The sequence below is a fragment of the Lissotriton helveticus genome, chromosome 8 (assembly GCF_964261635.1).
Source record: "Lissotriton helveticus chromosome 8, aLisHel1.1, whole genome shotgun sequence".
NCBI classification, from domain to species: domain Eukaryota; kingdom Metazoa; phylum Chordata; class Amphibia; order Caudata; family Salamandridae; genus Lissotriton; species Lissotriton helveticus.
Genome location: NC_136069.1, coordinates 5,494,452 through 5,509,034, shown reverse-complemented (window position 1 = coordinate 5,509,034; position 14,583 = coordinate 5,494,452). Strand labels below are relative to the sequence as shown.

Sequence of the window (14,583 nt, the reverse complement as noted above, 5' to 3'; positions counted from 1 at the left end):
GCAGGTGTTGGATATAAGTGTGGATATCGGGGTCCTTCACTCCTTTGCGGGAGACCCCAAATTTGAATATTGCTATGGCAGGATCAATTTTCTAAGTCTTCCTATTTCAACTCCAGGTCCAGAAAGCGTTTTTCTTATGCGGTCAGGCCTCAGCCTACGTCGCTGACCTCCTCTGCTCAGTCGTCCATCATCTGCTCGAGATCCCCCTCACTGTAGCCCATGTCTGTTACATCTTTTTGGATATCTTTTAGGTAGTCCTTGAGGTCAGCCCGAAACGTACCAATTTAGTCTTTGAGTTCTTTCAGGAATGATTGCAGGAAGCTTTCAGAGATGGTGGTTCCTGGAGGGGTCCAGGAGTCGTGCTCCACTCGGGGGCTCTGGTCTGCGTGTTGATAGTCTGATTTTGTGTTCTTAGGGGCCAACAGCTCTTTAATAGAGGTATCGCTATGGGGTCAGCCAGGTGCTATGTCTCTGGGACAGGCTATAGCAGAGTTTCCCCCAGGTAGGTTGTTACACAGTAGCGTTGTCGCCCACTTCGCTAATGGAGGGGGGAAGATGCTGGTCCGGACTATAGGTGCAGCTCGAGCACAGGAGGTCTTTTGGTAGTGAATATGGTCAAGGGATTTGTTCCAGCTGCCCAAGCCTTCACCTGCAAGGGACAGTCAGCAAAAATCTCAATTGAAGCCAGTGACAGCCTGAAGATGTGGTCCCCAAACTGGGGCGACAAGCTTAGGTCCTGGCCCCCTCAGGTGGGACTTGACATGTTCCCCGGCATTTAATCACCAATGGGTGTCACACTGTGTTGGGGTGGTCTGAGGCAGCGTATGAGGACGTAAAAGAGTCCTCCTGTAGCACTGCTTCCCATTATGAAAGGCACGTAAAAGAATGTTAGAGTCCTCCTGTAGCACTGCTTCCCATACACTCAAATGTTTTTGTGACAGCCCTGTATGGTTGCGGATGCAGAAGCCGAGTACAGACCCACACGCTCACTGCTGGTGAAACCACATGAAAGAAGGTTCTAGGACAGTAGCAGGGCAGAGTCTGCAGGAGATGAGAGGAGGAACGTTATCCAGAGAGAAACAACAAGGCACACTCTGCAGACTGTTAAAAGAGTTTTAGGGGTATTTACCAAAAGGAAAAGCCGGCAAGGGGCAAAGCTTGTATAATTAAGCAATGATAAGTACTTGTGCTCAAACGGTGATTTCGGTACATAGGAGAGTCCACATTATTTTAGTGTGCAGTGACAGTGCCTGGCTACGTGGCAACATACTAACCAGGCAACAGAATACTACTAGGACACACTGTAGGAATCTGGCTCTTTATATGATATAGCCAAACGAGATATATAATGTAAAGAGTCCAGGGGTTCCCTTATGAGTGGACAAGGGGCTCACTATAACAATCCCAAGGTGCTCTGCTAGGGGGCAGTGTGATCGAACAGTTTTAGGCTTATCACAGAGGAGTGCAAGACATCTGAAAATACAAACAATGGACAATAAATGAGACACACGACTCAAGAAAGAGATCCACACCAATTTATAAAAATAGCAAGCATTTTTTTTATATATTTAGGCATCAGAAAGAAATCGTTCAGTTAAGTACATTTTTAATTATACATTCTTTTCACTTTAAAAAGTGGACATATTGCAATTTTTGAGTTCTGCAATGATATCATTTTGAAGGAAGAAAACGTTCTGCAAACGGTACAGTACATCAACATACAAGACCAACCTCCAGGAGATAAGGTGAGTGGTGGGCGAGGTCCAAGGCAGCACCAGCAGTACACCACCAGCGGCACGGGGGAAGCCAGGTGCAGGGTGCAAAACAGTGTCAGGAGCCCAACAGGTTTCTATGGAGTAGGGTCACTGTGAAGAGGCTGCAGACTCTGGTGGGAAGGCGAGTCGGGTTGAACCAACATGGGGAGGGGATTAAATCATGTGATGCTTGGCAACATAGGGGAAGCTGGGGTCCTCTTCTCAATGGCCGGGGCGATGGATGCAGAGGTGAATTTAGGCGTTGGGATTTCTTACCAGGAGCAGTTGCGGTCAATGGGGCCTGGTGCAGAGGCTGCAGGCGGTGTAGAGGACTCCACAAGAGGTGAAACCACGATGGACTCCAGCTCTGGAGGATTGGGGGACCTTGCTGACACCGTTGGCCCACTTCGACTTGGGCCGGGGGCCACAGTTGTCAGGTTTTTGGTGGTCCCGGAGGCCTCAGAGTCTTTGCTTCGGAATTCCTGCAGGGTTTAGTAGAACAGGTCTGCTGTTAAAGGGAGGTTCTGGGTCTTTATCGAAGGCAGGCAGTCCTTCCAGGTTTCTGCAGTCAACAGCTGCAGAACTAGTCGACTCTGGAGCAGTTTTCAACAGGGGTGCAGACAGGCCGGCTGGGTTGGTACCAGGTCAGCTGCTTCTTCTCTCCTTTCTGCTTTTGCGACTCTTTAGTGTCCTCTCTCTTCTTAGGTTGTCTTGATCTGCTTCTCTGGTACCAGGGACTCCCCTAAATGCTGAATTTTGTGGTGTGAAGGGAGCGTAGGGTAGTAGCCAATGGGCTACTGACCCATGGTGTCACTACTCCCCGTATATGACCACTTCGTGTGAGAAAAGGGCATAACCCTGTCCAAGAATTCCTAAGTATCCCATCACAGAGATGGCTACTTCTAAAAATCCGTGTCCACTTCAGTGTAGCCCATCTTAGGTTGGTAATAGCCTGGGGGAGGGACGCTTACCGAACTAGCTAATTTTCCCACCTGTCGAGGTGCCAAGTGGGTCCTGGACAAAGGTGGGCGGCTTCCTCTCCTGTGAGGGGAGTCAGACTTGTATTGAAAAGGCGGCAGCTCTTTGAAGCTTGCAGGCCTGGAAGGCTAATTAGCACATCATCCTGTGAGAGGGGGTATGGTACCCTCTGCTTGGACAGGCTTTTGTTCTGGGCCTCCTGAGAGCAAAGGCTCTCCCCATAGGAGGTCGGGTGGCAGGCTGGCAGAAACCAGTCAGGAAGCTTGCCAGAGGCTGGTAGGTTTTCAGGGGGCACCTCTAAGGTGCCTTCTGGGTGCATGTATTGGTAAATCCATCACTGGAATCAGTGTGGGTTTACCAATGTGAGATGTTTAATACCAAACATCCCTTTTTTCAGTGAAACCGTCATGTAGCTGGGGAACTTGTTTTCCCCAGTGTCCAGCACGTTTTAAAATGGCTCCCGTGTCCACTTGCACAGGCAGTGAAAAGACTGATCTGCACATGGGCATATCTGCTCATGCAGGTATGCCTTTACATGTAATATTCAGCACCCTGCCTTAGGGCTGTCAGGCCTGTGGCAGGGGTGACTTACAAATATGACACGCTTTGTTAGGGGACATGGCACACAGGGACATGTGACATGCTGTGTGCTCATTTTTATCTGCACCAAGACACGCAACCTTGCATATGCATGGTGAGGGGTTTCTTAGGGTGGCACAATTCGTGCTGCAGCCCTTAGGGGCCCTCCTCGGGAACCATTTACCAGGGACTTACAGAGGGTGCTAAACGTTTTGCCAAATTGGGGAAAGATTTTAATATTTTTAGAGAAAGAAGATTGGTACTGGGGACCTGGTTAGCAGGAACCCACGAAACTTTAGTCAAAGTTGTATCAAATACCAGCGAAAAAGTGGGGGTTACTGCAACAAGAATCCAGCTTCCTACACACACTTTATGAGGAGCAGGGCATAGAAGGAGGTGTGGCAATGCCTACCACACGAGTAAAGTTTTGAATGGAGTTTAAACCACAGCATGGACAGCCAGTCCCAGGCTGATGAACACGTTAAGCTGGTGCAAAGCCAGGATTAAGTTACAACAACAGCGAACAAGGACAGCACAGATATGATAACACAGACCGGCTTACCTTCTCACTCTTGCGTAGGTCCCAGATGAAGACGTGTTCACAGGCGGACACAGCCACATAGCGCCCCTTCTCCCCACGCAGGGTGACGAAGACCACATTGGCTTTGGTGCTGGCGATGATGCCAAAGACAGCGCTGGCAGCGTAGCGCAGGTACTGCTTGGTGAGACCCATGGCAAGCAGTAACGTTGGCACCGATTACAGGTGAAACACAACCTGCAGAACAAACAGGGCAATTACATACACACAAAGACTCTTGTGATAGAACACACATAGGATGAAAATGATACTACAGACGTGTCACTTTCTCATAGTGATTTAATGCCTGCCCCTGCAAGCTCACCTAAAGGGTCCTTTTAACCGCCCTCACCCCTTCCCCCCCAATTCACACTGATCTTCCATCCTAGGCACATGTAATGGCTTTCTCTCAAGACTGTCAGTGTCTCAGTCACAGAAATCCTAATGTGGATGTAAAACCTTCACTTCCTGTCCATCATGTGTCCTAAAATGCTACTTCTAGATTTACTGGTACTTCCAACATGGCACCCCTACACAAAGCCCTGCGCCACTTCAGTCTATCACTACAAGCGACACTGCACCCCTCCACACAGCCCTGCACCGCTCCAGTCTATCACTACAACCAACACTGCACCCTCCACAAAGCCCTGCACCACTTCAGTCTATCACTACAAGCGACACTGCACCCCTCCACACAGCCCTGCACCGCTCCAATCACTACAACCAACACTGCACCCTCCACAAAGCCCTGCACCACTTCAGTCTATCACTACAACCAACACTGCACCCTCCACACTGTCCTGCACCACTTCTCAGACCAGCACTACAACCAACACTGCACCCTCCACACAGCCCGGCACCACTTCAATCTATCACTACAACATACACTGCACCCTCCACACTGTCCTGCACCACTCCAGTCTATCACTACAACCAACACTGCACCCTCCACACTGTCCTGCACCACTTCTCAGACCAGCACTACAACCAACACTGCACCCTCCACACAGCCCGGCACCACTTCAATCTATCACTACAACCAACACTGCACCCTCCACACTGTCCTGCACCACTCCAGTCTATCACTACAACCAACACTGCACCCTCCACACTGTCCTGCACCACTTCTCAGACCAGCACTACAACCAACACTGCACCCTCCACACAGCACTGCACCACTCCAGTCTATCACTACAACCAACACTGCACCCTCCACACTGTCCTGCACCACTCCAGTCTATCACTACAACCAACACTGCACCCTCCACACTGTCCTGCACCACTTCTCAGACCAGCACTACAACCAACACTGCACCCTCCACACTGTCCTGCACCACTCCAGTCTATCACTACAACCAACACTGCACCCTCCACACTGTCCTGCACCACTTCTCAGACCAGCACTACAACCAACACTGCACCCTCCACACAGCACTGCACCACTCCAGTCTATCACTACAACCAACACTGCACCCTCCACACAGCACTGCACCACTTCTCAGACCAGCACTACAACCAACACTGCACCCTCCACACAGCACTGCACCACTTCAGTCTATCACTACAACCAACACTGCACCCTCCACACAGCACTGCACCACTCCAGTCTATCACTACAACCAACACTGCACCCTCCACACAGCCCGGCACCACTTCAATCTATCACTACAACCAACACTGCACCCTACACAAAGCCCTGCGCCACTTCAGTCTATCACTACAACCAACACTGCACCCTCCACACTGCACTGCACCACTTCAGTCTATCACTACAACCAACACTGCACCCTCCACACTGCCCTGCACCACTTCTCAGACCAGCACTACAACCAACACTGCACCCTCCACACAGCACTGCACCACTCCAGTCTATCACTACAACCAACACTGCACCCTCCACACAGCACTGCACCACTTCTCAGACCAGCACTACAACCAACACTGCACCCTCCACACAGCACTGCACCACTTCAGTCTATCACTACAACCAACACTGCACCCTCCACACAGCACTGCACCACTCCAGTCTATCACTACAACCAACACTGCACCCTCCACACAGCCCGGCACCACTTCAATCTATCACTACAACCAACACTGCACCCTACACAAAGCCCTGCGCCACTTCAGTCTATCACTACAACCAACACTGCACCCTCCACACGGCCCTGCACCACTCCAGTCTATCACTACAACCAACACTGCACCCTCCACACAGCCCTCCACCACTTCTCAGACCAGCACTACAACCAACACTGCACCCTCCACACAGCACTGCACCACTTCAGTCTATCACTACAACCAACACTGCACCCTCCACACAGCCCTGCACCACTTCTCAGACCAGCACTACAACCAACACTGCACCCTCCAGACAGCACTGCACCACTTCAGTCTATCACTACAAGCGACACTGCACCCTCCACACAGCACTGCACCACTCCAGTCCATCACTACAACCAACACTGCACCCTCCACACAGCACTGCACCACTTCAGTCTATCACTACAACCAACACTGCACCCTCCACACAGCACTGCACCACTTCAGTCTATCACTACAACCAACACTGCACTCTCCACACAGCCCTGCACCACTTCAGTCTATCACTACAACCAACACTGCACCCTCCACACAGCACTGCACCACTTCAGTCTATCACTACAAGCGACACTGCACCCTCCACACAGCACTGCACCACTCCAGTCCATCACTACAACCAACACTGCACCCTCCACACAGCACTGCACCACTTCAGTCTATCACTACAACCAACACTGCACCCTCCACACAGCACTGCACCACTTCAGTCTATCACTACAACCAACACTGCACCCTCCACAAAGCCCTGCACCGCTTCTCAGACCAGCACTACAACCAACTCTGCACCCTCCACACAGCACTGCACCACTTCAGTCTATCACTACAACCAACACTCCACCCTACCCTGCACCACTAGTCTATCACTACAACCAACACTGCACCCTCCACACAGCCCTGCACCACTTCTCAGACCAGCACTACAACCAACACTGCACCCTCCACACAGCACTGCACCACTTCGGTCTATCACTACAACCAACACTGCACCCTCCACACAGCACTGCACCACTTCAGTCTATCACTACAACCAACACTGCACCCTCCACAAAGCCCTGCACCGCTTCTCAGACCAGCACTACAACCAACACTGCACCCTCCACACAGCACTTCACCACTACAGTCTATCACTACAACCAACACTCCACCCTACCCTGCACCACTACAGTCTATCACTACAACCAACACTGCACCCTCCACACTGCCCTGCACCACTTCTCAGACCAGCACTACAACCAACACTGCACCCTCCACACAGCACTGCCCCACTTCAGTCTATCACTACAACCAACACTGCACCCTCCACACAGCCCGGCACCACTTCAATCTATCACTACAACCAACACTGCACCCTACACAAAGCCCTGCGCCACTTCAGTCTATCACTACAACCAACACTGCACCCTCCACACTGCCCTGCACCACTTCTCAGACCAGCACTACAACCAACACTGCACCCTCCACACAGCACTGCACCACTTCAGTCTATCACTACAACCAACACTGCACCCTCCACACAGCACTGCACCACTCCAGTCTATCACTACAACCAACACTGCACCCTCCACACAGCCCGGCACCACTTCAATCTATCACTACAACCAACACTGCACCCTACACAAAGCCCTGCGCCACTTCAGTCTATCACTACAACCAACACTGCACCCTCCACACGGCCCTGCACCACTCCAGTCTATCACTACAACCAAAACTGCACCCTCCACACAGCCCGGCACCACTTCAATCTATCACTACAACCAACACTGCACCCTACACAAAGCCCTGCGCCACTTCAGTCTATCACTACAACCAACACTGCACCCTCCACACTGCACTGCACCACTTCAGTCTATCACTACAACCAACACTGCACCCTCCACACTGCCCTGCACCACTTCTCAGACCAGCACTACAACCAACACTGCACCCTCCACACAGCACTGCACCACTCCAGTCTATCACTACAACCAACACTGCACCCTCCACACAGCACTGCACCACTTCTCAGACCAGCACTACAACCAACACTGCACCCTCCACACAGCACTGCACCACTTCAGTCTATCACTACAACCAACACTGCACCCTCCACACAGCACTGCACCACTCCAGTCTATCACTACAACCAACACTGCACCCTCCACACAGCCCGGCACCACTTCAATCTATCACTACAACCAACACTGCACCCTACACAAAGCCCTGCGCCACTTCAGTCTATCACTACAACCAACACTGCACCCTCCACACGGCCTTGCACCACTCCAGTCTATCACTACAACCAACACTGCACCCTCCACACAGCCCTCCACCACTTCTCAGACCAGCACTACAACCAACACTGCACCCTCCACACAGCACTGCACCACTTCAGTCTATCACTACAACCAACACTGCACCCTCCACACAGCCCTGCACCACTTCTCAGACCAGCACTACAACCAACACTGCACCCTCCACACAGCACTGCACCACTTCTCAGACCAGCACTACAACCAACACTGCACCCTCCACACAGCACTGCACCACTTCAGTCTATCACTACAACCAACACTGCACCCTCCAGACAGCACTGCACCACTTCAGTCTATCACTACAAGCGACACTGCACCCTCCACACAGCACTGCACCACTCCAGTCCATCACTACAACCAACACTGCACCCTCCACACAGCACTGCACCACTTCAGTCTATCACTACAACCAACACTGCACCCTCCACACAGCACTGCACCACTTCAGTCTATCACTACAACCAACACTGCACTCTCCACACAGCCCTGCACCACTTCAGTCTATCACTACAACCAACACTGCACCCTCCACACAGCACTGCACCACTTCAGTCTATCACTACAAGCGACACTGCACCCTCCACACAGCACTGCACCACTCCAGTCCATCACTACAACCAACACTGCACCCTCCACACAGCACTGCACCACTTCAGTCTATCACTACAACCAACACTGCACCCTCCACACAGCACTGCACCACTTCAGTCTATCACTACAACCAACACTGCACCCTCCACAAAGCCCTGCACCGCTTCTCAGACCAGCACTACAACCAACTCTGCACCCTCCACACAGCACTGCACCACTTCAGTCTATCACTACAACCAACACTCCACCCTACCCTGCACCACTACAGTCTATCACTACAACCAACACTGCACCCTCCACACAGCCCTGCACCACTTCTCAGACCAGCACTACAACCAACACTGCACCCTCCACACAGCACTGCACCACTTCGGTCTATTACTACAACCAACACTGCACCCTCCACACAGCACTGCACCACTTCAGTCTATCACTACAACCAACACTGCACCCTCCACAAAGCCCTGCACCGCTTCTCAGACCAGCACTACAACCAACACTGCACCCTCCACACAGCACTTCACCACTACAGTCTATCACTACAACCAACACTCCACCCTACCCTGCACCACTACAGTCTATCACTACAACCAACACTGCACCCTCCACACTGCCCTGCACCACTTCTCAGACCAGCACTACAACCAACACTGCACCCTCCACACAGCACTGCACCACTTCAGTCTATCACTACAACCAACACTGCATCCTCCACACAGCCCGGCACCACTTCAATCTATCACTACAACCAACACTGCACCCTACACAAAGCCCTGCGCCACTTCAGTCTATCACTACAACCAACACTGCACCCTCCACACTGCCCTGCACCACTTCTCAGACCAGCACTACAACCAACACTGCACCCTCCACACAGCACTGCACCACTTCAGTCTATCACTACAACCAACACTGCACCCTCCACACAGCACTGCACCACTCCAGTCTATCACTACAACCAACACTGCACCCTCCACACAGCCCGGCACCACTTCAATCTATCACTACAACCAACACTGCACCCTACACAAAGCCCTGCGCCACTTCAGTCTATCACTACAACCAACACTGCACCCTCCACACGGCCCTGCACCACTCCAGTCTATCACTACAACCAACACTGCACCCTCCACACAGCCCTCCACCACTTCTCAGACCAGCACTACAACCAACACTGCACCCTCCACACAGCACTGCACCACTTCAGTCTATCACTACAACCAACACTGCACCCTCCACACAGCCCTGCACCACTTCTCAGACCAGCACTACAACCAACACTGCACCCTCCACACAGCACTGCACCACTTCAGTCTATCACTACAAGCGACGCTGCACCCTCCACAGAGCACTGCACCACTCCAGTCCATCACTACAACCAACACTGCACCCTCCACACAGCACTGCACCACTTCAGTCTATCACTACAACCAACACTGCACCCTCCACACAGCACTGCACCACTTCAGTCTATCACTACAACCAACACTGCACTCTCCACACAGCCCTGCACCACTTCAGTCTATCACTACAACCAACACTGCACCCTCCACACAGCACTGCACCACTTCAGTCTATCACTACAAGCGACACTGCACCCTCCACACAGCACTGCACCACTCCAGTCCATCACTACAACCAACACTGCACCCTCCACACAGCACTGCACCACTTCAGTCTATCACTACAACCAACACTGCACCCTCCACACAGCACTGCACCACTTCAGTCTATCACTACAACCAACACTGCACCCTCCACAAAGCCCTGCACCGCTTCTCAGACCAGCACTACAACCAACTCTGCACCCTCCACACAGCACTTCACCACTACAGTCTATCACTACAACCAACACTCCACCCTACCCTGCACCACTAGTCTATCACTACAACCAACACTGCACCCTCCACACAGCCCTGCACCACTTCTCAGACCAGCACTACAACCAACACTGCACCCTCCACACAGCACTGCACCACTTCAGTCTATCACTACAACCAACACTGCATCCTCCACACAGCACTGCACCACTTCAGTCTATCACTACAACCAACACTGCACCCTCCACAAAGTCCTGCACCGCTTCTCAGACCAGCACTACAACCAACACTGCACCCTCCACACAGCACTTCACCACTACAGTCTATCACTACAACCAACACTCCACCCTACCCTGCACCACTACAGTCTATCACTACAACCAACACTGCACCCTCCACACAGTCCTGCACCACTTCTCAGACCAGCACTACAACCAACACTGCACCCTCCACACAGCCCTGCACCACTTCTCAGACCAGCACTACAACCAACACTGCACCCTCCACACAGCACTGCACCACTTCAGTCTATCACTACAACCCCCGCTGCACCCTCCACAGCCCTGCACCACTTAAGTCTATCACTACAACCAACACTGCACCCTCCACACTGCCCTGCACCACTTCAGTATATCACTACAACCAACACTGCACCCTCCACACAGCACTGCACCACTTCAGTCTATCACTACAATCAACACTGTACCCTCCACACAGCCCTGCACCACTTCAGTATATCAGTACAACCAACACTGCACTCTCCACACAGCCCTGCACCACTTCAGTCTATCACTACAACCAACACTGCACCCTCCACAGATCCCTGTACCACTTCAGTCTATCACTACAACCAACAATGCACCCTCTACACAGCACTACACCACTTCAGTCTATCACTACAACCAACACTGCACCCTCCACAGAGCCCTGCACCACTTCAGTCTATCACTACAACCAACACTGCACCCTCCACACAGCCCGGCACCACTTCAATCTATCACTACAACCAACACTGCACCCTCCACACAGCCCTGCATCACTTCAGTTTATCACTACAACCAACACTGCACCCTCCACACAGCCCTGCACCACTTCAGTCTATCACTACAACAAACACTGCACCCTCCACACAGCCTGGCACCACTTCAATCTATCACTACAACCAACACTGCACCCTCCACACTGCCCTGCACCACTTCTCAGACCAGCACTACAACCAACACTGCACCCTCCACACAGCACTGCACCACTACAGTCTATCAGTACAACCAACACTCCACCCTACCCTGCACCACTACAGTCTATCACTACAACCAACACTGCACCCTCCACACAGCCCTGCACCACTTCTCAGACCAGCACTACAACCAACACTGCACCCTCCACACAGCACTGCACCACTTCAATCTATCACTACAACCAACACTGCACCCTCCACACAGCACTGCACAATTTCAGTCTATCACTAAAAGCAACACTGCACCCTCCACAGCCCTGCGCCACTTCAGTCCTGCACTACAACAAACACTGCACCCTCCACAGCCCTGCACCACTTCAGTCTATCACTACAACCAACACTGCACCCTCCAAACAGCCCTGCACCACTTCAGTGTATCAGTACAACCAACACTGCACCCTCCAAACAGCCCTGCATCACTTCAGTCCATCACTACAACCAACACTGCACTCTCCACACAGCCCTGCACCACTTCAGTCTATCACAACAAACACTGCACCCTCCACACAGCCCTGCATCACTTCAGTCTATCACTACAACCAACACTGCACCCCTCCACACAGCACTGCACCACTTCAGTCTATCACAACCAACACTGCACCCTCCACACAGCCCTGCACCACTTCAGTCTATCACTACAACAAACACTGCACCCTCCACACAGCCCGGCACCACTTCAATCTATCAGCAGTGGTGCATAAACCATAGTAGAGTTCCTCATAGTGACGTATCACTACGACTCTACTGATCTAGGAATAACACCAGTTCACAAATGGTGCATAAACAATAGTAGGGTTCCTCATAGTGACCCATCACTATGACTCTACTGATCAAGGAATAACACCAGCTCACAAGTGGTGCATAAACCATAGTAGGGTTCCTCATAGTGACCTATCACTATGACTCTACTGATCAAGGAATCACACCAGTTCACAAGTTGTGCATAAACCATAGCTGGGTTCCTCAAAGTGACGTATCACAACAACTCTATTTTGATCTAGGAATAACACCAGTTCACAAGTGGTGCAAAAACCATAGTAGAGTTCCTCATAGTGACGTATCACTATGACTCTACTGATCTAGGAATAACACCAGTTCACTAGAGGTGCATAAGCCATAGTAGGGTTCCTCAAAGTGACGTACCACTACGACTCTACTGATCTAGGAATAACACCAGCTCACAAGTGGTGCATAAACCATAGTAGAGTTCCTCATAGTGACGTATCACTACGACTCTACTGATCTAGGAATAACACCAGTTCACAAGTGGAGCATTAACCATAGTAGGGTTCCTCATAGTGACGTATCACTACGACTCTACTGATCTAGGAATAACACCAGCTCACAAGTGGTGCATAAATCATAGTAGGGTTGCTCATAGTGACGTATCACTACGACTCTACTGATCTAGGAATAACACCAGCTCACAAGTGGTGCATAAACCATAGTAGGGTTCCTCATAGTGACGTATCACTACGACTCTACTGATCTAGGAATAACACCTGTTTACAAGTGGAGCATCAACCATAGCAGGGTTCCTCATAGTGACGTATCACTACGACTCTACTGATCTAGGAATAACACCTGTTTACAAGTGGAGCATCAACCATAGCAGGGTTCCTCATAGTGACGTATCACTACGACTCTACTGATCTAGGAATAACACCAGCTCACAAGTGGTGCATAAACCATAGTAGAGTTCCTCATAGTGACGTATCACTGCTGACTCTACTGATTTAGGAATAACACCAGTTCACAAGTGGAGCATTAACCATAGTAGGGTTCCTCATAGTGACGTATCACTACGACTCTACTGATCTAGGAATAACACCAGTTCACAAGTGGTGCATCAACAATAGTAGGGTTCCTCATAGTGACGTATCACTACGACTCTACTGATCTAGGAATAACACCAGTTCACTAGAGGTGCATAAGCCATAGTAGGGTTCCTCAAAGTGACGTATCACTACGACTCTACTGATCTAGGAATAACACCAGCTCACAAGTGGTGCATAAACCATAGTAGAGTTCCTCATAGTGACGTATCACTACGACTCTACTGATCTAGGAATAACACCTGTTTACAAGTGGAGCATCAACCATAGCAGGGTTCCTCATAGTGACGTATCACTATGACTCTACTGATCTAGGAATAACACCAGTTCACTAGAGGTGCATAAGCCATAGTAGGGTTCCTCAAAGTGACGTATCACTACGAGTCTACTGATCTAGGAATAACACCAGCTCACAAGTGGTGCATAAACCATAGTAGAGTTCCTCATAGTGACGTATCACTACGACTCTACTGATCTAGGAATAACACCAGTTCACAAGTGGTGCATAAAGCATAGTAGGGTTCCTCATAGTGACCTATCACTACAACTCTACCGATCTAGGAATAACACAAGTTCACAAGTGGTGCATAAACCATAGTAGGGTTCCTCATAGTGACGTATCACTACGACTCTACTGATCTAGGAATAACACCAGCTCACAAGTGGTGCATAAACCATAGGAGAGTTCCTCATAGTGACGTATCACTACGACTCTACTGATCTAGGAATAACACCAGCTCACAAGTGGTGCATAAACCATAGTAGGGTTCCTCATAGTGACGTATCGCTACCTACGTTTTCTAGTGTGCGCACTTTAC

General features: G+C 50.8%; 1 protein-coding gene across 6 annotated transcripts in view; it reads right to left on the bottom strand.

Annotated features, from left to right (window-relative positions):
• WDR3 (WD repeat domain 3) overlaps positions 1-14,583 on the bottom strand; it is a 137,340-nt gene that overhangs the window by 110,742 nt on the left and 12,015 nt on the right. For all 6 annotated transcript variants that reach the window (XR_013599687.1, XR_013599688.1, XR_013599689.1 and 3 more), the window contains exon 2: positions 3,874-4,086. Coding sequence is in view for 3 of the 6 variants with exons in the window: in XM_078656346.1 (XP_078512472.1) it covers positions 3,874-4,044 (171 nt within the window). In the remaining 3 variants the exon portion in view is untranslated. The remainder of the gene's footprint in view (positions 1-3,873; positions 4,087-14,583) is intronic.